The sequence below is a fragment of the Centruroides vittatus genome, unplaced genomic scaffold (genome assembly GCF_030686945.1).
Source record: "Centruroides vittatus isolate TY-2023 unplaced genomic scaffold, ASM3068694v2 contig_1824, whole genome shotgun sequence".
In the NCBI taxonomy this organism is placed as follows: Eukaryota; Metazoa; Arthropoda; class Arachnida; order Scorpiones; family Buthidae; genus Centruroides; species Centruroides vittatus.
The window spans coordinates 2,589,824-2,617,604 of record NW_027121123.1 but is presented as its reverse complement, the minus strand read 5'-3'; the positions used below and the strand labels follow the sequence as shown (position 1 = coordinate 2,617,604).

At 25.8% G+C, this 27,781-nt stretch overlaps 1 protein-coding gene across 1 annotated transcript; it reads left to right on the top strand.

The window, feature by feature from the left end:
* Positions 1–27,670, top strand: epsilonCOP (coatomer subunit epsilon). Its single transcript, XM_067264184.1, has 9 exons — positions 1–145; positions 1,426–1,592; positions 1,756–1,908; positions 6,200–6,253; positions 6,341–6,422; positions 6,500–6,655; positions 27,198–27,266; positions 27,373–27,447; positions 27,530–27,670. The coding sequence occupies exons 1-9, from the start codon at positions 44–46 to the stop codon at positions 27,569–27,571; spliced, it is 900 nt and encodes a 299-aa protein (XP_067120285.1). The 5' UTR covers positions 1–43; the 3' UTR covers positions 27,572–27,670.
* Positions 27,671–27,781: the final 111 nt, after the last annotated feature.

The window sequence follows — 27,781 nt, the reverse complement described above, 5'->3', positions numbered from 1 at the left end:
TTATGCGCATGCTCAATTTGCTAAAGTTGACGTGTAATTCAAGATGGCCGCCTCTAGTAGTCAACCTGATCCGCTTTTCGATATTAGAAATGCTTTTTATATTGGAAATTTCCAGCATTGTATTAACGAAGCGCAAAAATTAAAGGTACGTCCTCGAATATACGAGTGCGGAATGTGAAAATGAATGTTGATTGATGAAAAGTCAATGTAAACATCACTGTCTTGGATGCAAGTCAAGTTGACCGACTTTATAAGTTATTTAATTGCTTATAAGTCAGTTAATTATATAATAATTATTAAATATACACTAAGATTTAATTAATTAGCATAATATAATTCCTCCTTGAAGGTAAGATGTGAACTCTGAATGGGGGTTTCCCACCCACCCAAGAATTGTAGACCCCCCTATACGATCAAACAACTCAAAGGAATGACCCTTCGCTAGATACTCGCAGTTTTTCATGACTATACTGGTACTGCCTATTCTCTATGCAATATACTGGCACATGGTTGTATATATATACTGTTGGTATATAACCATGTGCCAGCAGTAAAACCATGTATAACCAGTACATACATGGTTTTACTGTGTACCAGTATGCTGCCTATTCTCTGTGTTCCGTTCAACAGGACGACATAGTTGTGTGCTCTAATGTTGGTAGTATTTGACGACGTTCGACGGGAGCACGTAGTCGTGCGCCGATAAGGTCCTGACCGTCTCGTTCGGAGGTGTAATTTTAACTTGTCAAAAGTAGTTGTATTATTCTAGGTGTTAGAGTTAAATGGAATACTCTATATATTATATTTAGTCAAAAATTATTTATGTAGTTGTCATGTAAATAATTTATTGTTTTGAGGTTACTTTTTTTTTCCCACGAAATAACTTAAAAAGATTTGTACAGTTAATGTAACCATCAATCTTCATCAGTTATGAATGTTTCTGCTTGTTGGTGCTTGAATGTAGATGTAAACAAGCTAATTTATAACTAACCACTCTTAATTCAGAAACTACAACAACATGAAATTTCTTGAATATGTGAAGAAAATAGATTGATCAAATTGTAAAAATACATTTAAACTTTTGAGTTATGTTCAGTTATTAACCATTTAATTTGAATAATTTTGTATTCTAAGAACATTAAATATTCAAAGAAAGCATTGTTTGTTAAGTGATACTGATTTTAGTATTTATTTATAAATATCATAAATAAAAACAAGCAATTCCTGAATTAAGAGTAATTAGTTATAAATTTTTTTTGTCTAAGAATTATATATCCATATAATTGAATGATTATAATGCCACATGTAAATTATTTATTATTCCTGAGAAATTTTTAACTTATTTCACTTTTAGCTTTATATAAAATTTATATAAGCTAACTAACAAGCTGATGTAGTTTTAATCTAACTTTATATATATTTCAGTTAAATAATCCTGAATTGAAAGTTGAGAAAGATATCTATATGTATCGTGCTTACTTGGCTCAAAGGAAATATGGAGTAGTCTTAGATGAAATTAAACCCGGAGCAGCCGAAGAACTCTATTGTTTAAGATTGTTAGCTGATTACTTGTCGAGTGATCAATCAAGAAAGTATGTAATTCAATAATCAAAGTTATAATGATTACTTTATTTTCTATGTTAAATATTTATTCATTTAAGAATATTTTATTTTAAAATATTTCATTTAATAATTTATTTATAATAAATTTTTTAAAACTTTTAAAATAATATATTTTGTTGTTTAAATTTTCAGAGTTCAAGTTGTTCATGATTTAGATCAACAAGTTAAAAAGAACATTAATGTTTCAAACACAATGATGATATTAATAGCTGGAAGCATTTATTATCATGAACAAAACTATGAAGATGCACTAAGAATATTGCAACAAGCTGAATCTTTAGAGTGGTATGTAATGATAGTTTAATGTTTGTAATGCATGACATTAGTTTTAATAAAATTGTGTGATTTAAATGTATGTATAAAGAAATTTCATTATTTAATTTCAAAATAAAAACTTAAAAAATTATTATAATGCTTTATTTACAAATGCAAATGGTTTTAATGTTTTTTTTTATTAATGTGAAACACTGTTGAAAATCTAATAAATGTTAAATGAAATCAAATAGCATTTAATCCATTATTACCTGTTTATTTATTCATCAACTTTTAAACATAATAAATTATAATAAATCTCATAAACTGGTGAATTGAACAAATGATAACAATTCAAGCTTATTTCAGCAAAAATATTTTATTTATCAAATGTTTTTGGCCAACTGGACAGCCATTCTCAGGATTAAACATCAACATCAACTGATTGGAATATGGAAGACATACATTTGAAAATGTTTAAATTAAAAAATAATGTGGGTCCATTTAATGTGTGATCAGAAGAATTTCTGTCCGCTTGGTCGAAAACATTTGATAAATAAAATATTTATGCTGGAAGAAGCCTGAAATGCTATTATACATTATAACTGAAATAACATTTCCATTAACACCTACAATGTTATGTAGGAGTTAATGTGAAGTTTATATATTATAAATTATGAAGAAAGTTTTAAGAAATGAAAAAAAATATTTTTCATATATGGAATGATTAAAAGAACTTATTGGGATTTTTCTTACAAATAAAGCTTTGTTTTATAAATTCAGTTCATATGCATTATATTAATTTTAGATGAATTTGTAAGTTGCAAGGTAAAAATAGCTCTTATTTTTTGGAGAAACAATATTTTTCCTGAAATTGAACATAATTTCTCAAAATTGAAAAACTATTAGATTGTTTGATTAAATTATAATTTGTTATACTTTACCTATTATATACCATATTTACTTGCATTTGACTTTAAAGATCAAAATAAAGAAAATTAGATTTATTAATACAATTCTAATTTTATTTCGTTTAATTACAAGTAAAATACCAAATGAACGTAAATGCACCACATTGTCCCACAAAAATTACTGGCATTTTAAACTTTAAGAAAAAATCTTGTAAAATCAACATAACTTGTTTGTGTAAAACTGGACAATCGGGAACCTTTTTTGCTAATTTTTAACAGTTGCATCTATACTTAGGAGTTTTTCTGAATTCTGATTTTTAAATACAAGAGGGTAAGCATCCAGGAAAAAATGCAAACCATGTATTTGCATTTTTTCCTGGAATTACCCACAAAAATTATTTGCAAAAACGCGAAGAATTTTTTGCTTGCGCATATAGGACGACCTAGGAATTTGAAGCTGTGATAAACCTTATATAACAAGGAAATTAAATTTATGTTATTTATCAATTAAAAATATATTATTATTAATAATAATATTTTAAGCAATTAGGATTTAATCCATAAAATGTTATCATGTCACTTAAAGTTTGAGACAGTTAATATTCATCATTTATTGGATAATAATTAATTACATAAAATTCTAACTGAATTAATATAATTCAACTAATTAAAAAATTCAAATTCTAATCATTCCATTGAAGATAATATATTGTTTGTTTTAATACTTTCTGCACTGGACATTACCTTCTTGGGAATGCTCATTTAGAGTTGGGGTTCAGGGCCATGTGATAGATTTTCTCAGTATGATGCAAGTCTTTGAAATGCTACCTCTTAAATGCTGGTTATGTCGCCTTCTTATGGTGCCGCCTGATCTGACCACCTCTCTATATCATAGCACAACACGGTCCTGTTGGGATTTTTGGTTATATTCAAAAAATTGTAAAAAAGAACAAACAATATTTATATTGTAATATTTTGGGATTTAATGATAGGCCTTTAATCCCTTTCTTTTTAAGATATTTAATACAAATATACTTTATTACACATATGTAGAATATCATTACAATGATTATTACTTTGTACTTTTGTTAGCATTAAGAATTAATAGAATAATCATTAAAAAGAAAAAAAATGTTTTACAAAAATTATCAGTTGATGTATTTTTTTTAAATCATGCCAACTAAGATTAAAAAATTGATTCAAATATTTTATTTGGCACTTATTTTAGTATATCTATGTATTTTTAACCTAAGATTATCTAAACAAAATCTAACACCTTATCTTCGCTGAGAAAGTTTAATTTTAAACAAACGTTTTCGGCCTATTCTATAGGCCATTCTCAGGCTAAACAAATCGAATAGAACCGTTCCATAAGAACGAATACAAATATTTAAACTTAAAAATTAACAACGGATTAATACAAATATTTAAATTTAAAAATTAACAACGGATTAATACAAATATTTAAATTTAAAAAAATTAACAACGGATTAAAAGATACATAATAAACTAATATCGTATAAAAATTAAAAAACAAAATAAAAATCAAAAATAAACTCAGAAAAAACTTCTAAACACAATCATAGAACCATAAAATAAACATGTAAATTAAGAGTTCCTTGCAGAGTTTTTAACCATATACTTCCAGGCCGATGGAAGGCCCTCAGCGTCCCTCGCATTTATACACGCCCCTTTTAGTTTGCTCTTGTAAATCTCTATCTTCTCAGCGGTCCTTGCCAACGTTGGGGAGCTCACGGGTTTTATAATGTCTGCTTCATCCCATTTAACTATCGAGCTTTCGGTCTGAGCCATTTGGGATAGTACCGTGGCGTTGGAGCTTTTTCTGATGTTATACTTGTGCTCCTTGAGTCTTACACTCAAACTCCTTGTCGTAACGCCGATATAATCTTTCTTAATTCCCAGCTGTGCGTTCTTGTATGGTATCCTATACACACCTGCTTTTTCTTCCTTCCTAATGCTATCCTTGTCATTCCTTAAAATCTTATAAAGGTTCGGGGCTCTTTTCAGAATTATTGATGTCTCATTGCGGTTCGCAATTTCTTTCATAATGCTTTTGGCATATCTGTTATAAGTGAATTTAGTGATCTTAGCGGGACGTTGTTTAGAGCCTCTTGCCACGTTCTTCTCGTACCTTTTAACCATTCCTGTTATTGCGCTTTTCCTGTATCCTAAGGTTTCGGCTACCTGTAGAATTCTGTTAATTTCCTTTGCTCTGTCCATAACATTGTCACAATATAGAAAGGCCCTTCGGATTAGAGCCCGGAATGCCCCATCTTATAATGATACGGATCATTTGATTGCGAGGGGATATAAAGCGGACATTATAAAACCCGTGAGCTCCCCAACGTTGGCAAGGACCGCTGAGAAGATAGAGATTTACAAGAGCAAACTAAAAGGGGCGTGTATAAATGCGAGGGACGCTGAGGGCCTTCCATCGGCCTGGAAGTATATGGTTAAAAACTCTGCAAGGAACTCTTAATTTACATGTTTATTTTATGGTTCTATGATTGTGTTTAGAAGTTTTTTCTGAGTTTATTTTTGATTTTTATTTTGTTTTTTAATTTTTATACGATATTAGTTTATTATGTATCTTTTAATCCGTTGTTAATTTTTTTAAATTTAAATATTTGTATTAATCCGTTGTTAATTTTTAAGTTTAAATATTTGTATTCGTTCTTATGGAACGGTTCTATTCGATTTGTTTAGCCTGAGGATGGCCTATAGAATAGGCCGAAAACGTTTGTTTAAAATTAAACTTTCTCAGCAAAGATAAGGTGTTAGATTTTGTTTATATAATTTTTGCTGAGCACGTTTTATTTAATCCTAAGATTATCATTTATAAAATATAAAGCATTGATGACTTTTTGCTTTCATTTTACAAACATCATATTACTGATACTTCAACATAACTGGTATGCATTGTATATTATACATTGCATACCAGTTAACAGTGAAAACGATAGATTTTTTTTTATTAAATGTACTTTCTATGTTAACTACAGACAAAAATCTTAAGTCTTTAGAATAACAGGTAAAAACTGGGAATGAGTAAGACTCATTCTTCATCTTTTATAGAAAAACAACAAACAACCTTGATAAGCAAGACTTCTCCATTCATCAGAAAGTATTAATATTTTAAAATATTGCAATTATGAACAACTTATCAAACACAGATAATATGTATTAAATCTGAATGATGAACAATTTAAAAAGATTAATTCTTATAGTACATAAAGTTTAAAAATTTACTTTAAGATTTTTTGCAGTTAAAATGTGAATTATTGATTAAAATCTTTGTATTGTAATTAGAACTTAAATAATAATTATATGCTATAATAAAAATGTTAAGTATCTTTTTAATACTAATAATTTTTAAATAATATTTCTTACAGCTCTGCATTAATGTTGCAAATTTACTTGAAAATAGATCGTATTGATCTGGCTAAGTATGAACATTTGTGTATAATACTTCTTATTGTTATTGTTACCATTAAATTTTAAATTTTAAGATATAAATGCTTTATTTACAATAGAAAAGAACTGAAAAGAATGCAAGAAAAGGATGAAGATGCAACATTAACTCAGCTTGCTCAAGCTTGGGTTGGACTTTCAATGGTGAAATTATTAAAAAGAAGTCTTTTATATAATTAAAAATATAAGTACTGATTAATTAAATAAGTTTTTGCTTTCAGGGAGGAGAAAAATTACAAGATTCTTATTATATATATCAGGAACTGAGTGATAAATATGCATCAACTCCTTTATTGTTGAATGGACAGGCAGCTGCATTAATAGGGCAAGGAAAATATGAAGAGGCAGAACCTGTCTTACAAGAAGCTCTAGATAAAGTTAGTTATTTTTAATTATAATTACATTCATATGATAATATTTTGATAATTTTTAAATTTCTGATCAGTATCAGAAAATCATTGTAACTTTGATTATTAAATTAAAGAAATATTAATCTATAATTTAATTTTAAATTAATTAATCTAATTATTATAGATATACGTAACATTAATGAATACATCTTTAATAATGCTACAGTTAGATTAATTAGATTATTTACAAAATAATTTTGTATTTTTAGTTTAATCTTAAAATCAAATTAAACACAGAATAGTTTCAAATTTGTATTTTAGATTTAAGAAAATTATAGTTGATTATCATTTAAATGCATTTAATTCTAACAAGAATTTAAATAGAAGACTTTTGATTCTGCAGATAAAAACAAATAAAAACAATAATAACAAATATAGAGTTTATTATCATATAATCACAGATATGCAAAACATTTATGGTGTATATGTATATATATATACTGTTTGAGTTAATCAACCAAGAAGTGCTTAACAAGCAAAAGATTAATATCAAATTGTTATTTTGACTACAGAAATTTAAGAATATACTCTCATACATTATATCAAAAAAAATTTATCATAAGTAATTCAAATATAGCTAATTCAGGATCCAAATTTGACTTTGGCATCTTGAAAACTATTTAGCATATGATAGGTGTCATGATCTATGATTGTACAGGTACCCCTTGATTAATGTGACTAATTAATCACTTGATGTTACTGTTTAAATGAAATATAATAATCAATGGTAAAAATTACAATTTTTCTATGATCTATTATTGTATTAATAATTCTCTTATGTTGAACTTTTTTAGGGAAAATATAACATGAATGCAAACTAAATTTTCAATTAATGATTGTAAGTTATATACATTAGTTACTGTTACTAGCAAAAATGTTATCAAGAGTTGTTTGAACAGTATTGGAATCTTTTTAATCAGAATAAATTCTACAATAACAAGCAAAATTATTATAATTTGTTAAACAAGCATACTTCAGTTAACACCTGGATCCATGTCCATAAGTTTCTGCTTAAGGAATTCTAAAATATTCCATCCAGTTCTTTGATTGTTATCTCCTATGGAACAAATCTTCACATTCCATTTGTTCATTGTCTTCATATTTTGCATGTTGTCAATTTTAAGATCATTGTCATCAAATCTTTTGAATTTGAAATGTTTGTTTGCTATCTTAATTTTAGTTTTTCCACACTTAAGTCTTTTAATTATATCAAGTTTCTTCTCTAAGGTAATTACTTTTCTTTTTTTCACTTAATGACCCAATTATGGAAAAGCTCTTATTTTTCAATAAAAACTGGACTGTAAAATTTATGAAGAGTATAACTTGTAAATATAGTAGAATAACTATGAGTGAAATAACTGACTAGCTCTAAATCTCTGGAAGCACAGCTATGTGGGAGGAATGACATCATTCTAATGATTTTCTTCCTCTCAGTCAGAAAACATTGCTTGAGGCTTGATGTTTTTGCATGGTAAATTTAAAGACATGTTAATTAAAACTCTTACCATGTATATAAAATGACTATTACAATTAACTTTGTATGATGTTAGTCTAACATTAATTTCATTTACAGGAAGTTAATAAATTTGAATCATAGAATTATAATCCTTGATTGCAATTTGTAATTTATTCAATATGAGTTAAAATATTTTAAAGTCACAGTGTGGAATAATTGATTTCACTTTATCAGAGATACAAATATGCCCAATAAGACCCATAGCATTCACTGTGGTGACTTAAACATTACAATATTTGTAAAGTTGTTAAAGATCAGCTGTCACTGTTGCATGTATTAAAACAGAATTTTAACGCTTTATCTAATTTTAGGATAGATTATAAGATGTTTCATGAAATGCAAAAAAAGACATTCGGTACTAGTATTATAATAATTTTTTTATATTTTTGGGATGACAATGGTAATTGGAGTTATATTGTTACTGTTTTCATTTTTGGGTTGATGAATTAATCTGTCAAATTAATTTAAAAGTTTTATAGTCAAAAAGATTTAAAACATTTTACATTTAACAAAGAAAACAAGCTTTTTATATTTAATTAATTTTTAAGAAATACATATTATAAGTTTTATTTAAAAATGTTTTTCTAAATCTTTACATCTGAAATTATTAGCTTCATTTTTTTGCAAGAGATATAAATGCTTTGATTTGTAATCAGCAGGGTTGTGGAAAGGCAAGGACAGAGAGGGCATATGCCTAAAGTGCCAATATGATAGAATGCCAAAATTCCAGAACTATTATATGGGCAAACTAATAAATTCATAGAAAACTGTTACATATGAGTATAAAAAATTACATTATTATGTGTGTCAGGAGAATGATCTTTTAGCAAACTAAAATTAATAAAAAATTATCTCAGATCTTCCATGAGCCAAGAACGATTAAACTGGACTAATCTTGTTATCGATTAAGAGGGATGTTGCCAAAAGTACTAAATTTGATGACATAATTCTACAATTTGCAATAACAAAAGCTTGAAAAATCAAATTAACTTAAAATTAATGTGGAATAATAAAAAGTTCTATTATTTTTATAGTATTTTTGTATTTATAATTATTATATGTATTTGTATTTTTAACAAAAACTGATATAAACAAAATATTACTGTAATCTTTAATAATATTTTGGTATTTTTTCTGTTGTATTGAAATATAATATGCATTATATTAATGAAAAGGAGGATGAAAGACTTATCTAGAAGACACCATGTTTAAGTTTGCTCCTGGTACCAAATACTCTAACCATGGTCCTGGTAATTAGTAATAAATAAATGCTTTGATGTCTCAACTTATCCAATCATGTACAAACATAAACATCTATAAACCCAATTCTTAGATTAAAGCCAAACAATTGCTGAATCAGGCTATATTAATGCCACTAATTACTAATTAATTATGAAGTAATTTGGCTTAGAGGTAGTGCCATTTTGCCATCTCTTGATAAATTTAATAATTAATTTAAAAGGGTCTGGAAGAAAAGAATTGGAAGTTGAACCCACAACCCTGTGTTATTAAATATTAACTTAATTATAATTTCTATAATTTTCTTTAGATTTAGATATGAGTTTAAAGTTATTCTATATATTTTGTGTATATACAAAGTAGATCACTTATAAAATATACATGTATCTTTCTTTCTTAGTTTTTCAATGATTCTTGGTCTTTTTATATATCCATTTAACTATATTCATTAATAAATTATAACTGAATTTTGTCCTAATTGATATATTCATATGATCAATTTAAATTTTACAGTTGAACTATTCTTAAATGAAAAATCAAAATAGGTTTTTTGAAAATGTATACTATTACAAAAATATACAACAATAAAGTTGAAATGTGATATGAGTTTCATGAATTTATCTGTTTGTTAAAGCACTTAGTGTTGTACATAAATTTCAATATCGTTGTTGTTTTATTTAAGAGTAAATAAAATAAGGCTATTATTTGAAATTCAGCATATAAATATTATTAAAATATAGTTTCTAGCATTCATATGACTATAAAACAAATACTGAATTGTTTCTGCTGAATTAGGAGAGTTTTCTGTCAATTTTTTGTGATTATTTTGGTTATAATTCACAGTAAAGTTAAATTTTCATATTAAAAAGTAATTGTTATTTCTTATTTCATTTTTAAGATATAATTCATATATTTATTGTGAATGCATTTATGTAATTTAAATAAATGTCATTAAGATTATCTCTAAATGGGAAAAAAGATACTGTATGTATCAATAACAAAAATTTCAATCATTAATAGTTCATGGTGTGATATTTAAAATAATTAAAAGAAAAATATAATATGTAGATTTTTAATAATTTTCAATGCAGTTTCATTACTAAATGTATAGAGTACAGTTAGAAATTTCAGGATAAAATAATTAGAAATTTAAATACAGTAGAGCGTCATTTATCCGAATCAGTTGGGGACTGGGGTCGTTTGGATAACTGATTATGCACGAAAAAATATATTAATCTATCCCATGTTGAAATTTTTCTCTGTTGCGTGTTGCTTCGTGTTGAATTTCCGTTGATGTTAAGTATAACGTAAATTTTTTAAAATAATAACTTGGCTATTGTATCATTAAAAATTATATCTTTATTTTGTACAAACAAAATAAATATATTGAAAAATATAAAAACAAAAAAAATTATATTTTGGAAGTTAATCTAGTATCAAAAATGTTTGCTTCAGCATGACACAGTCTGACTGGAAAGCTTTCGGTTGATTGGCTTTCGGATAAATGACTCTACTGTGTATATATATATATATATATGTAAATAATGCTGTTTTGTGTTTTGTAATCAAAAATTTAATAAATTTTTCTGTTAGGTTTAGGTTTTTATTCTTACTGCAGATGTAAGAATTTCACTGTATTTGTGTGTGGTGTGTATATAATATTGTCCACTTGGACCTTGTTTATTAATAAGACTTATTATACTGGTGTAGCTTCTGATTAGCAAAGAGAAGAGATCTTAGTCAAAAGTAAAAACAAAATACAGCGGTGCCTCGTATAACGTACGCCTCGAATAACGGACTGGCTGCGAACAACGGACTTTCCGGCATAATTGGTGACTGCTCCATTGGTGCATTCTTTAATAGCGGTCGCTTTGCGTCTCCGCTACTACGGGAGTGCGCTGCTGTTTGTGGGCATTCAGGAACGACGGTGAAAGAAAGAAAGATGGTGGCGCCTGCACTATCGATAGTATGGTGATAGAGGACTCTATAATTCTAAAATATGAGCTTTTAAAAGCAAAAGAAGGGTCCCAATTGTAAAAATTTAACCATAAAATGGATTATTTGTTGAAAGAACATTCAAAATAGCCACGAAAAAAACCAGAATGCCGGCTACCATTCGAAAAAAAATTCGTAAAGACACTTACATCTGCGCTAACTCGCGCTTTCACAATTTCTGAATTTTCATTCATAAAACCACATAATGGACCCGGAAACGAAACTATCTGAGCCATGGAGGACGCCATGTTGCTTTCCACTGTAAACTACTGCTACAAGCGGCCATTTTTGCCGCTCGACGGCGCGCACTCCCACCGGAATTTAGGAACACATTCTGCAGGAATTTTTAAAAGGATGTCGCTTGCGCGGAGTTACGTGGAGGAATAAAAGAACGCACCCCATGTTCATTTGTTTATGATACAGTACGGTTATTTTATGCTGCAAAACGAATTAGATGTTTTAACATGTATTTCAATGGGAAAATGCATTTCGTATAACGGACGTTTCACTTAACGGACGTGCACCTGGAACGGATTAAGTACGTTATGTGAGGCACCACTGTACAGTGAAACTTCCATTAATGGACACTTCCAAATAGTGGACACTTGTACTTAACTGACATTTTTACAATCCCTTTCAAATAGGACATCTATTATATTTATCTCTAAATAGCAGACACTTGAAATAACGGGAGGCCATCAACCATAACCAACCTTATGAAAATGCAATGTTCTGCCTTCAATATTCTGAAAGAATTAATTACATAAGAAATATTTTAAAACAAAAACAGAGAATCAGTTTAAATACTCTTTCAGATGATGAATTTTGTCCATAGGCATCAAATAAAGACTGGCTTAAAATAGGAATAGGGGTGGAGGGCAGGTTATAAGAAGTGAAACAATATTCTTTTTCTGTAAGAGAAGTTTAATCTGGTTGAGTTAGCAATCACTATTTATCATTATACATATTAATGTTATTAAACTTCTGTCTTATTGCTGGAGTTAAGCTTATGATACCAAAGAACTATAAACTTTTATTTGACAAGAACTATAGTATATTAGTAACAAAAAAGAAACTTAGGATCATAAATGACGTCATAAATGCAAGAAAACTGAATATCTTCCTACATTTTAAAGTGGTCATCAAATCGCCTATGTAACATGACCTTTGAACTTTCACCAAACAAACACTTGTTGTAACTGTTTTAATAGATTTGTGATGGCTAAAGTGTAGTTTTTAATAAATTAATTACTGAAAAAAGCAAAAAATATTTGAAAAGTTACACTTCTCGAAAACTACAAAGCAGACAAATCCCTGTACTGATTTTTATTAGTCACTTAGATCATAAATGACAATATAAATGTAACAATTCCAAATATATTTCTCACCCCTTGAAATGGTTAGCAAATCACCTTCGTAATTCAACATTTGAATGAGATTCAATTAAAACGAGATTTTTACAGCTGAAAAAATAAATAATATATTGTATACATATTTTTAATTATATATGCTATGTATACTTTTTGGTATATTCACATTTCTAATGCAAATTTTATGTTTTTGTAATCCATCCTATTCTTCACTTTATAATGACCAGGTTAAAATACTATGTGACCACTGGCATGTACACCTCTGAATAGTGGACAAACTTCTTGGTTCTGACAGTGTCTGCTACTCAGAGATTATACTGTATCTTTATTTTGACTTTTGACTAAGATCTCTTCTCTTAGCTAATCAGAAACTAAACCAATATAATAAATTCTATTAATAAACAAGATCCAAGTAGACAATACATACACAGAAATGTAAAACATTATGGACATAGAGGTAAAAAGAATCTACTGTACTTGCTTTATTCACTTATACTAAATGATTTTAAATGGAATTTTTACGATGCTGTTTTCCAAAAGAACAAGATATAAAATTGTGTCAAAAACATTCACAGAAGCTGGAAATGAGAACTAATAATTACATGGTGCTGTAACACTTCTTCAGCAATTATTTTCTTATAAAACAAATGTTTTCAGTCTCTCTATTGGCCCTCTTCAGTATATGAGCAAAAAAAGAATTAATTTGAATTTGCCAATATTTTGGAGCTCATTTGAATTCTTTTTTCTGCTTGTATATCTGAAGATGGTTGAAGAAGAGGTCAAAAACATTTGTTTTTTAAAAAAATAATTGCTGGAAGAAGTGTTAAAGTGCTGGGTAAATATTACAGGCACTCCTCATTTAATGACCAAGTTCTGTTCCTATGACTAGGTTGTTAAGCAAATTGGTTGTTAAATGGGGAGATTAATCCTTTTTATTTATTCTTGATAAAGAAAAGGTATAAAGGAAACTCCAGTGTAAAACTTTGTTTTAATTTACATCTTTTACATATTACAAAATGTAAAAGTACAAATTAGCAAAAATTATATGATGTACCAAAAACATTAAAGTTCACTCATAAAAATAAGACATTCAGATTAATATTTTAGTCAACAAACTCTTCAAGTGCACAATAAAATACAAATTTATAAACGAAATATGTAGTCTCGTAGATTGTTTGTGTAGTGAATGCTGACTGACTGTAAGAACTAGACTGATTAAAAAAGGAGATTTCCAGCACTGGAGAGCTGGTCATAAGTCTGAACAGGCAGGTTGTTAATTAAAATTTTATTAAGTTTATCAAAGTGACCTATAACTGTATACTATAAACTGTGTGTATATAAATGATATTTTCTTACCATATCTTAAATATTAGAAACTGTAATCTCTCTCGTAAAGTAACAAAAAAAGTAGTTTATAAATAATTCAGGTGAAGTAACATTCATTCATTTTGTCTCTAACAAGAAACAGACTTGAAAATTGAAGGTTCATAAAAAGTTTATGATGATATATGTGTTACATCAAATCCAGGAATATTGCTCATTTTGTGAAATTGCCATTTTATACTTTTCAATAGGATACTAACTTTTGTTTTACTCATTGAGCTACAGCTTAGAAAACATTAGGCAAAGATTTATTTTAGTGTTGTCTTCTTACATAAAGACTACTTAATGATATTTTGTGCTTCCTAACAATGTTTATTATGTACATATTATATTAAATGCTAGATTAAGATTTAAGCATATGTAATTTAGAATTAAGCATTTAATTCAAAATTAGAAACTCTGAAACAATGGTAAACAAAAACAGAACAAAATGAAGACTCCCAAGTTCATAAATTTACTATAATGCTGTGCTAATATCATTTGAAGTGATTGGCAATTTCGTGAAATGAAGACATTAACTGCCAATTTCACAAATTACACAAATTTGTGCCTGTTTTACAATATGAGCAACATTTCCAGATTTAGCATAAGATATACAAATATCCATTTTGACATGAATCTTTACGTATGGGTCTCCAAATAGCAAGTTGGTTCTTTTACAATCTCAGCCATACAGCTGTCCGTTATCAGATATTAGGATAAATAAATACAACCTACATCATATATATTAATGTCTTAGATTATTGTGAATTAGTAAATTAATATGTTTTGAGGTCTCTCACTCACTTAATTCTGTTAGTCACTTTAGAGAGATTCATGTCTCATCTTCTGAATGAACCAAAAGATTTTAAATTAAATATATTAATTACTTTTATAAAACAGCTGATTTTTCAATATGTAGTAGAAAAATTAGATGAAAGAAATGAATGTAAATAATTTTAAAAATTTTTTTGGATTGTTCAAGATGAGAGATTAATTTTTTTTTAATGTTTAAAACTAAGAGGTTCTTAAATATCATTCTTAAAATGTTTTATATAAAACTCTAACAAGATTAAGTGTTATAACCAAAAATATTAGAAAGAATTAGCAATTTATTAAAACAAAAATTTGAAAGATTTGATGATATTTAATTAAATCTGCCTTTTGCCTTCAAAAACAGGAATATAAATACAAAATTCTTAAAACATCAATTTAATAACAGTAAATAAGTAAAAAAAAGATTACTTAAAAGCTTTTATAAAACTATGAACATCTTTATTGATTGTGAAGAAAACAAAGATTATTTTTCTATATTTAGACATTAATGTTTGATATTTATAAAATATTAAAGCGAGAAAATAAGAGTAAATACAAAAGAATAAGAACCGTAAGAAAAAGAAAGGTTTATTAATGTAATGAATGGATTGTTTTTGAACTAAAAATCACTGCTTTAATCATAGAAATAACATCACAGATGATTAAAAGTATATAAAGTGTGTTTATCATTATTAAGAATTTCCATTTATATAAAATATGAATAACTTTAATGATAATTTAAATATTTGTAATGAAAGGGTAAATCTAGTATATAATAAAAATAAATAAATTCAAGAAATTACAGATAAATTGTTGAAATATTGTTTTTCTTATCTTGATAGACACAATTGCTGTTTTGCTCTCAGAAACTAATTTTTTCTCAGATTTAATCTAAAAAATGTTTTAATTTGTGGAATAGATGCAAGGATAATAAAAGATTCTTAATAATTCCCATTCAATAAAAGGTATAAAAGAAATTTTTAACTTTTGGGATATTAATAGAATAATTTTGATGATTGAAAATTTAAACATTCTTCTGTAAACATCATTTGTTTATCGTGAATGAAGAATTGTCTGTACCTATGCAATCTAATTTCTTAAGTAAATATTTATCAGAATCGTTCATAGCAATGTAGTGATTTTAAAAGTTTAAGATTCTGTTATAAACTATAAAAAATTTTTAGCAAATAGAGTTTGTGAACTTGTCAACAGTTTGTCATTAAAAGCCAATTCTCTTCTTATTTTGTATAAGAAAAGAACAGATTCCAATTGTTTGAAGTGAGAGTAATTTCTGAATAACTCTTATTACAATCTTTTGTTGAAAAATGTTTGGTGAAGCACTTGGTTTGAAGATAATATAGTATTTTCTAAACAATATTATTCATCTAACCCAGGCCTGGCCAACCCAAATTGTTTTGCGGGCCACTTTGATCACGCATAACACTACGGTGGGTCACAATTTAGGCAAACATGCTTTTAAAATAGTAAAACAAATACAAAATGAGCAAGATTTTATTGTTATACCAAGAGTTCGTACTCACACTTGCACATTATAACAATGACACAGGCAAATTTTCATTTATTTAATTGTTTTGGTATACACATAATGGCAAATAAAAGTTTTAATAAATATATAATGTCGCTTAGCGGGCCACACAATTTAATATGATGGGCCACATGCAGGCCGCAGGTTGGCCAGGCCTGATCTAACCAATTGTAATATCAAAATGCAATATTTTGATGTTTTGTAAAAGTATTAGAAAATAACATTTTTGTCGGTGCGAAGAGTTTTTACTTAACCCCCTGTGAGAGGATGCAATATTAACAATTATTACATCCTCTCATAGGGTATTAGCCTCAAATATTGCATCTTAAGAGGCTTGGTATGAAGATATGATATAATATTAACAAATATTGGTAACTTCAACATGATATAAAAAAGGATAGAAAGAAGGTTTGTTATATTAATTTATGCTAAAACAAACTTTTATTAAAATTAAATGCGAGAGCAGTTTGTTCCAGTCTCATTTTTAATTTTAGTCTAGAAGAGAAATGTTAATTATGTTAATTAAGTAAGGAAAATATATATAGTTAAAAGGTGTGCTTATAATGTAAAATCAAAATTTTAAATATTTATGTTAACATTTTATATTAAACATTTGCTATAGGTTTAGATAATAAAAATTAAAGTTTTTCTTATAAATTAAAGGTATTATTCTATTCATAAGTATTATTAATATTTTGGAAATTTTAAAATTAATAAAATCTTATTTATTTATTGTGACATCATCATTGTGTCAGGCTGCAATTTTTATTCATATTTTAATTTAAAAATTAATTGAGACTTCCACCCCCAAGATTCTCCTTATCTGGTCTTGATTTTCGTCTGTTTAACTGTTCTCTAGAAAATTTTGAATTGAAATCACTTAACTTTCAGTCCAAACTGGAAGTTTCTATATAGTTAATCAGTGTCTCTGACCACTAAGCTTTCCATCTAACTAACTATGTTCTTGAGATCAATGAAGAACAGTGGGAATTTATAGGTCTAAAATTTTAAAATTTCAGATTTATAAATCTTATAATATGATGCAATTATTTTACTCTTCTCCTCTTACTTTTTAAATCATAATAAGTCTATAATTGTATATTTCTAATTAATGTCTTCATTTTTAAGACACTGTTCTAAAATAGGTATAAAATTAGAACAAAAATATATACTATATTGTAACATTTACACATTAATAAAAATAATATTTCTATATTAAAGAAAGTGTTTCTGTAACAGTCAAATTGTTAGGAAGGTAGAAAAATATTTCTTTTGGATGAAGCCATCCTTAAAAAATTAGGGGATTAACTGAGAAACGAGAGATTAGAGAAGAAAACAAACAGAATATGAAGAACTGAGTAATCTAGAGAGAGTTAATAGAATTAGTAGAGATAAAGATAATTTAGTTGAGATGCCGAGTGCAATTTCAACTTATCATTTTTATTTTTATATTTGTTTGACTTTACTTCTGTGTTGTAATGTAGTAGAACTATTACACAAATTTAATTAAGGTAAAACTGACTGATTCTGCCTTCAAATCTAAGCAAGAGAATACTTAATAACTGCAATTATTCTGAGTTTTCCTTGTTTTTTAGCACAGGATATAAATATTGTTTCTTAATTTGATTATTCTTAATCCTAACATTAAAAAATGCATAAAATTACTTTATTTAGTATTTAATAGAATGTACTGAAATATTAAAAATTATAAAATATAAAGTAAACTAATTATTAAATTATTAATAAAAAATTTTTTTATATTATATAGACGAAATTTTAAAATTATTTTAATATAATAATAATTAAAAGTATTATTAATTTAGTGTAAAAATAATTCACAAACACGATATTTTTCAAAAAAAATAAAATAAAATTTTGTATCCATGTTTCTAATGATGACTAATTAAGATAGTCAAAAACATTAATGCTAGGCTGCAATGTTTTAGTTCTTGATGCACAATGCTGTTAATTTTAGTAGTGTCTTGCCCCTGTACATCAAACTTTTCCTGTTAACAAGAGAGTTATGCCTATCATCTACTTGGCTCTCTTCTGGAGAAAATTTTTGAATTGAAATGATGTGACTTCCGGTTCAGAACTGAAGTTTATACATAGTTAATTGGGGCCTCCAGCTTCCGAACTTTCTATTTCTGGTCTCAACTTTTATCTATCTAACTCTATTCTCGAGATTAAGGAAGAACAGACAGGCTGACACCAATGGGAATTTATAGGTCTACAATTTTAAAATTATTTTTTATTATATATATTAATTTATGCATCTATGTTATTTTAAAGTTTTAAATTAGTTTTTTTTATTTTGTCTTTGGAATCAATAAATTATATCAGATCATTAACACTGTAATACAAGAAGTGTTTACTTGTTATCAATTAAGAAACTCTGCTGGTTAGTATATTAGTAACAACTATTTGTAGTATTTTGTATAGCATTTTCTATCATTACAGAAAAACATCTGAGATGCTACTTTTTATATGCATTAATCTCTTTTCATTCCAAATATACTGAAAGGAAAAGGAAGAAAATTACAGTTTCTTATCAATGTGCTAATTATGGATTTGTGAGTTTTCAAGTTAGAGTCTGGTAGTAAATTCTCTAGTTTTATCCATTAAATATATTTTAACACTAAATATATATATATATATATATAAAGGACAATTTAAACTATTATTATATAAAGGACAATTTAAACTATTTTTTTAAAATATATTTTTAAAAATTTTTCTCATTATTGATTATGTGAATATGTAGAAGTGTTCTCCTCTGTGTGCAGATATTATTTAATTAGACTAAACATAGTCTAATTTTTTTCATAGTAATAATTTATAATGATAAAATCTTAAATACATAAGGCATTAATTGTAATTATCACAAATTTAATTAATTCTGTAATAATTAAATAATTTATTTTCAGAATTAATACGCTTGAAAATTAACTTTAATGAGAGAATTTCATAATTCTTGTGTTTATCGGTAACAAGAATACCATTCTATCAACATTCTCTTCTCTAGATTAAATAAATTCTTAACAAATATTGCTTCTTGTTAAGTTTTCAAATTAATATATGTTGACTTTGTGATTAGATTATTTGCTTGTAAAATTTAGAAATTTAAATTAAACCGAATAGATTCGGCTTGGAATTAGAAACATCAAAAAGTTTTAAAGATTTAATTTATATTTTTTTATTTCTTTATCTATAAAATTATTCAGCGTATTTTATAACCTTTCTCAGTGGAATTGTAAATACACACACTGTTGACAAGAACAATAATTATGCAATTTTCTCGTTAGACTTAATTTTTCTAAATGCCAGACAAAATAATTTTACATTTGCAACAACATAGATGTTTGTTTAATTTCAATAATTCATTTAATGAAATTTTTAATGTTTCACAAATATTTGAATATAAATAATAAACGATTTTTCAAACATTTTTCTTTTTTGAAGAATTAAGTTTTGATTTGCTCTCAATTATATATTTCTGTGGAGGTGGAATACTTTTTTGATTCTTTATAAATTAAATTGAAATGAAATGATATTGATTTATTCATTTATTTTTATTATAATGTAAAAAGAAAAAGATTAAATGAATTGAGAGAATAGTAAATAGATATGTTTTTATTTTTTTATTTATGTTAAACTACTTTGCTAAATATTTGTTTTAAGATATATAAATTGAAAGAAAAAAGACAAAATTTGTAATGATTTTTGTAACAAAATGTAAAAAATTTGTAATATCTTTATGTCAAAGAATAGTAAACAAAATGTATTGAATACAGCTAAAGTCTGAATTACATTATGAAAATGTTTCAAAATGTCTATGCTTGATTACATGCCATAGATCTGATATAATAATATAATGCAAAATCACTTATAAAGTGGCCAAAGGTTGACATCCTGATGATAAAATTAAAAGCCAACTTTTATTTCCATTGTCTTTAAGAAGAATTTATTTTCAACGTTCAGAAAGATTATTCAGAACAACATTATTATATCTTTTAATCTATTACAGCAAAATAAACTTGATGCAGTAAAATGCAGGTTTACAGATTAAGTTTTGGACCCCCATCATCTGCATTACTGTTTAATTTATATTATTTACTGTACTTTTAGATTTATTATTAAGTTATTTGATAAAAATGAAGTGATACAGTTTTATTAATGATGTAAGAAAAGATTAAAAATTTAAAGTTTAAAATAAGCACATCTTTGCTGTTTTATTTATTTACCATATTTTCTGGCGTATAAGACGACTTTTTAACCCAGAAAAATCTCAAAAGTCGGGTTGTCTTATACACCGGGTGTCATCTCATAGGGCGAGTATATCCCAAACTCTATATTTTAACTGTAAAAGTTGGGGGTCATCTTATATGCCCAGTCATCTTATACGCCAGAAAATACGGTAACTAGAAAATATAATAAAAGTCTTCTCACCAGTAAAACCATCACTTAATTCTTAATTTTGATTTTTCAGTGAGAAAGATACTCATATATTTTTATTTATTGTCTGACTAAGATGTTAATTCTGTTTTTTGAAAGTATTCTCTAAATTTTGATCAAGTTTCTGGTATAAATAAATTAATAAATTGATTGATTTACTTAAGTTTCCAATTATAACATTCCCTTATCCATTGTAAGATTTTGTTGTAAAAATTTAGTTAAATATTAATTAAATTCTCTTAAGTTAAATTTTTATTTACTAATAAATAAAAAAAATTTGATATAAACTTACTGCGTCCTTTACTTTGATAAAAAATTAATACTTCTTTATATTCTTGATGTGGTTTTTAGATGCTAATCTTCTCGAAACACTATTTTTATTGTTATGGTGAGCTCGGTAACTAAAATTTATTTCCATGAAGAGCAATCTTTATTTGATGCAGTTAAATTTCTGATGTAAATATGCCATTATACTGTAACAAATAAACACAATATATAAATACTTAATTTAAATGCTTTGTAAAATATCTTTTATTCTAGAGCAGAAAATGTATAAAAAACTTTATAAAATATATATTTATTGTGTGTTATTCTAAATTTTTTCAGTTTTAAATCCACCATCTTGTGAAGTGTTTCTTATATCCAGGATATTTTTTGTTAAGCTTATATATTAAAAATTTGATAGTATTTTCTATTTAAATTTTTTATTAACTACACTTTATTTTAAATACATTATTAATGGTTTTACATTTTTTACTCTTTAATCACTTATTTAAACTGCATTTATTTCTAATTATCATTCAATTTTTCCCTTAAATTTGTTTTAAAAGAGTGGATGTGTATTTTAAAGAGACTTCATCATACTGTAAAGATTTCTATGTAATGAAAATTTTATCTTCTGTTACTTATACTTTATTTTTAATACAGGATCTTCTAAAAAGAATTCTACCATTTTAAATTATTGTAATTATATTAATTATTATCTGAGAACATTGTAATGAACATTAAAATCTTGGGAAACTGTCCAATTTTCATGTTAGCCCATTACAATTATTCAACATATACACCTATGGCACGTATCCTATTGATACTTGAATCTTCCTACACTCGCTATGGCATATTCATTGCTGCTCTTCCCTCAGCAGCACAATTCTACAGCTCCTGTAGATTACTTGTGTTGCACAACAACAAGCAATGCTGATTTTGCAAACTGCAAAACACAAAATGCATTTTCCACAGCAGAGTTATCATTTTTGGGTACAGTGCTTCCTAGAGGTAGCAGACAACAAGATGTTTGAATGGAGATGGGAGATGAAATGTGGATAGTTACTCTATTGATTGGTGTACATCTTGGATAAATAATGTAATTATAATAATTTAAAATGGTAGCATTTATTTCATAAGATCCTGCATGTTAATATTGTTCTTACTCTTTAATAAATTTTCTTACATTATATTAAATTCTAACTACTCCATTTATATTTGAAAATTGTCTAAAACTTGATGTAGTACAGCACTTTAATTTATATGCAGTAATGTATAATATTAATAAAAACAATTTCTTTGCCATCGTAATTTTAAATTGATTGTCTTCGAAATTAAATCCTTAAGTAAAAGTAAACAAATGAAAAAGATCAATATTATTCTTGAATTCAAATACTGCCGAAAGCATATTACATTTATTATTTCATGAAAAATTATCGAAATAATGCTTCATTAATTATCACAAAAGAAATCAATTAATTTAAAATTACTTATTTCAGTTGTTTAAAATCTTTGCATATGAAAATGTTTTCTAGAGATGTAAATACATTTATAATGTATGAAGTTCACGTGTGTTTTGAGGAAATTTTTCCCTACTGAAATTTTAAGTAATAAAATAATTAATGGAATTGTTTTGAAGTATTTTATTTATTTATTTATTTATTTGTTTGTAAAGGTAGTAAAATAAATAAAAAATTTTAATCATTTCTGCATTTAAATTAAAAATTTTTAATTTATATTATTAATATATGAACGTTTGTAATTTATTTTTCCTTCATCCCAGAATTTAAATAAACAAATGCCCGTAAATATTTAATTGGGTTTGTTCGTGTGTGGGTGGAGGAGAGCTTTTTCTTGAAATTAATCCGATTGCTTGTATTTATCAAAAGATGAATTGTCGGAGCTTTGTTTTTTTTGTTTTCTGATTACTTTATTAATTTTTAAAAGCTTCAAGTTAAAAATTAATTATTATATAAAAATCTATTTTAGATTATTATTTTTAATTTAATAAAAATAAAATTACAGGATGAGAAGGTTAACAATATTAGAGTATACTCTTTGGACATAAATATATAAACTTAATAAAATGGAAGAATTTTTGTTTTAGGATTAAATTTTTAAGAGTAATAAAAATCATTATGTTTATGCTGATAATTGTAATAAGATAGAATAGTTAATGAGACTATTTTTACAATTGTCCCATCTTTAGAACAATTTAAAATTATGTTTTTTCTTATAGATTATAACTAAAAGTTATTTTTTTATTAAATTAAAACTTATTTATACACCTGTACACATTACAATTTTGAGTGGTTTGGAAAGTATCTACGATTCCTAATAGACCTGATAGATACAATTTTTATTAAACAATTGATTTCTATAATCAAAAATATATTGATTCTCAGTATTAATATATATAAGGCCTTTTTAAATTTTTACTTTCTAATTCAGATTCATTACTCCTAATAATTTAATTTTTAAAAGTGACAAATGGCCTTCTTCTGGGAGTCTTAAATTTTAATTTATTTAATCTCCTCGAGAGCTAATCCTCTCGTCTTCAGAATGATCAAACCTGAAGATGAGGGGATTTTCTCTTCAAAAATACTAAATAAATTAAAATTTAAGACTCTGCAGGAAACCTAAATCTTATTTTTAAGATTTATAATTTGATTTCTTGGTTGTTTAAATATCCAAAGACAAATTATATATAAATGTGTAAATCAAAGTCGAAACTAGACTTTCATGTTAAGTGTAGTGAGTTGTTTATCACTAAATTTTAATATAACTCTAGAAATAAATTAAAATATCTCAAAAGTAATTAATGTAATTGATCTAATCTTTTCAAATTATTCAAAATTAAAATCTAAATTTCACCTTAATTACAGTATTCAGTCTCAGAAGTGGAAAATACTCTTAAAAGCACACATGATAACATGAAAATACTCTTGTTTATTATATTCAATATATTAATATATTCTCTTCTCAATTCAACAGTTAATATAAAATTATTTTAAAAATAATTTTGAAATTTTTACATCTATTTGAACTTTTCTGAATTTATAACAAGTGCATTTCACTTTCCAAAATATGATATTGTCAACATACTCGTTATCTTACTTATATTGGAATCAATCATATAAACTTTTATAATTAATAATAAATTAGTATAAAATTAAACTATATTTTAATTAAATGATTTGTCTTTGTTTTCAGCTTTAACATTCTTTTAACATTAAATATTCTTTCAAGAAATAATTTTTTAAATTATTTTAAACGGATATTAATGAAATGTTTTATATTAACATTCGTCACTTTCTCAAATATGTCATAAATGGCTCTAATCTATTAAATAATTGAACTGTTTTCTACATAAATAATTAATTTCAATTGTAGTTTTACAAATATATACAATTTCTATAGGAATAAAATAAAATTAATAATCAAAATTCTCTTACAGACCAGAATAAAGGAAATTTGATTATGTGATATTATAACCAATACATAATTGTAATTTGACAGCTTCCCTGAAAATTAATTTTATTATAACTCACTTAAAATGGCATTTATTATAAAGTTGTAAAATTTTGATCCTAGAAACATTTATCGCTTTCCATACAAATCTAATTATTGTATTTATCTTCAAATTAACATTACAGTTGTTGTAGGGCAAAGAACTTTAATAGCTTCTTTTCAAAAATTAATTATTATTTTTTTCTTGGAGTGAAAAATACTCTTTGGCAAAAAAGAATTTCTGTATAAATCAATTTAATGTGAAAAAACTGAGAGATAAGGATATAATGAGTAAAGAGAAACAGTGGCTAAGATTAAAGGAGAAACTTGTAATTAGGAAATCCCAAGAAAAGAAGATCATTTTAGATAAATTAATAAATAAATAAAAATGTAGATATTGTTATTGTTTTAAATGCAAAAATCCTTTTAGTTTAAAAGATAAAACTTATTACGATAATAATATTACTTATTTATATAAACAGATTATTTTTAGTATCTTCCGTAGTGATTAAGACAGAGCAAAGAGGATATTAAAATAAATATTTTCAAAGTGTATTTGTTCTTTTAATAATAAACAAAATATTATCAAAAGCTTTATTTTTAATATGCCATTTTTATTCTAGGCACATTTTTCAGTTTTATAATCTGGTGATTTTAGATAAATTTGTTAAAAGGAGATATAAATAAATTAAATTTTGAGTTATATTTTAATTATTTTTTTCTTTTTTTATATATAATGTGACAACAACACAACCCCTTATATAACATAAAAAACAATTTTTTCTATGTTTATTTATATAATAATTTGTTGATTTTTGACTGCTTAAGTGTTTGTTGCTTGTTTAAAATTCTGATGTGTGTTTTAGAAAGTGCTCTTTTATTTGTAATTATTTTTTAGACATTTCTAGTGTTTCAATCTCCTAAGTTTTCACGTTTTATATCAATTTCTCCATATTTTATTTATTTTTTAACTGTTCTGTAATTATTCTACACTTACAACATGTTGATATTGTTCAGTTTTATAATTGAAGCGTGGACATGTATAAGGACTTAAGTATCATAAAAATATAAAATGTAAAGTGAGATAATGATGCCAAAGTGTAGTGTGTGCCTTTGCCAATGGAACAATATAAGGTCCTCGTGCTGGAAAAATCTGGAAGTTGCTCATTATGGCCGAGACACTGTAACCCATCTAACTCGCTCATGCTTCAAGAAACAATAAAGTCAGTTTTCCTAAAAATCATAAGTTTGGTACTTAGGCCCTTAGGCATGGCCACTCTTCAATTTAAAAATGTTATTTTTTTTGTTTTGTATCTTGTATTATCTGTAAAACCTCTCTAAAGATTACATACATATATAACAATAAATATAAAAAATTATAGGCATCTCTAAATGTAGAGAAGTAAAAGACTACTTAAGGATCTATACACCAAAGGATTCTGTTCAGATCCCTGCAAATAAATGAAAATGAAAATTGAAATGTTAAACTTAAAATAGCAGTGATTTTAAATGTTTCTGAAGACAAAAGGCATAACTTCTAATTTTTATCTTGAGCTTCATAGGCTTTAGATATTCTTCTGAAAAAATACAGGATGGTAAAAGTCTGTTAACAGGTATATTTTAAAAAGAATGAAGCGAGTGAATTATGAGTAACAACAAAATTGGTTTTAACCATTCTTAAAATTATCTTAAAAAATATATCTCTGAATTTTAGGCCATCCCATATATTGTGACCTAGTAGTTTCAATAATATTTAATGATTACATTTGGCATAATTCTTAGAAATAGGTCAGAAATTGTTAGAAGGATAGTAGATTTACAAATTTAATAAAGTAAATTTTGAAATTATTAATGAATTTTTGTCCAGATTATTTGGTGTCTGTTATAATTTATAAAACATTTAACAATTATAACATTTCTATGGAATAATTTATTTATTTTATGGTAAAGTTTTTTAATAAAAACATAAAATTGTAATTTTATTTAATTTTTAATAAATCTTAAAGCCGTAAAAATAAATGGCACAATAATTATTTTTTTATGCGGAGGAAACGGATCAATAAAAAAAAACGGCATTGAAACAGCTCTCGAATTTATAGTAATCTGTAGACAAAAATAGATTACAATTAGCTCGTTATTGGATAGTTTAATTCGTAAAGGAATGAAATTTAATTTAAAGAAGAAAACAAAAGAACAATTTATTCTATTTTAGTAATGCTTAAATAATTAATTTAAATTTTTGCTTGTTGATAATGACATTGATTATTTTGTTTATCGGCTACCTGTTTCAAAATTGTTTTGTTCTATATTTAGCAAATTATAATTTATGATATTCCTTTTTATATTAAAATAATAATTAAACATATAAAATTTTAATAGTTTTTTCAAGTGTATAAATATATTTATATTAATTTATTATTATTATTGATTTTTCAGGATCCAAACAATGTGGAAACTCTTATTAACATGATCGTTCTGTCTCAACACATCGGAAAAGCGCCCGAGGTGAATTTTAAAAATTTATTTTTACATTTCTTAAAGGTTTAAGTACTCAATATTTTAGTTTGAAAAGAATATCTTTAAGAATACATACAACATTCCCTTTATTCAGGTGAGTAACAGATATTTAAGTCAGCTGAAAGATTCCAATTACAATCATCCCTTTGTTAAAGAATACCAATCAAAGGTAATTTTTTATTTTAAAAAGTCTACTGTTTACTGTTTTGAAATTTTTATAATTTTATTTTATTTATCCATTTTTTTTACAGGAGCAAGAATTTGATAAATTGTGCAGACAGTACGCACCATAATAATCTATCTTGTACGTGTAAAAAAAGTATCAAATGATTTCGTAACTGTTCTGTAAATTGGATTTAAAGAATTTAAATAATAAAAATATTATAAAATTATGTTTTTGTTTAAATTATTATTACAATTAATATGCAAAATGTATTTCAAATTATCATATATAATTTACATTTTTTTACGTAATTAATAAGTTTTAAAAAATCCTTTTAGAT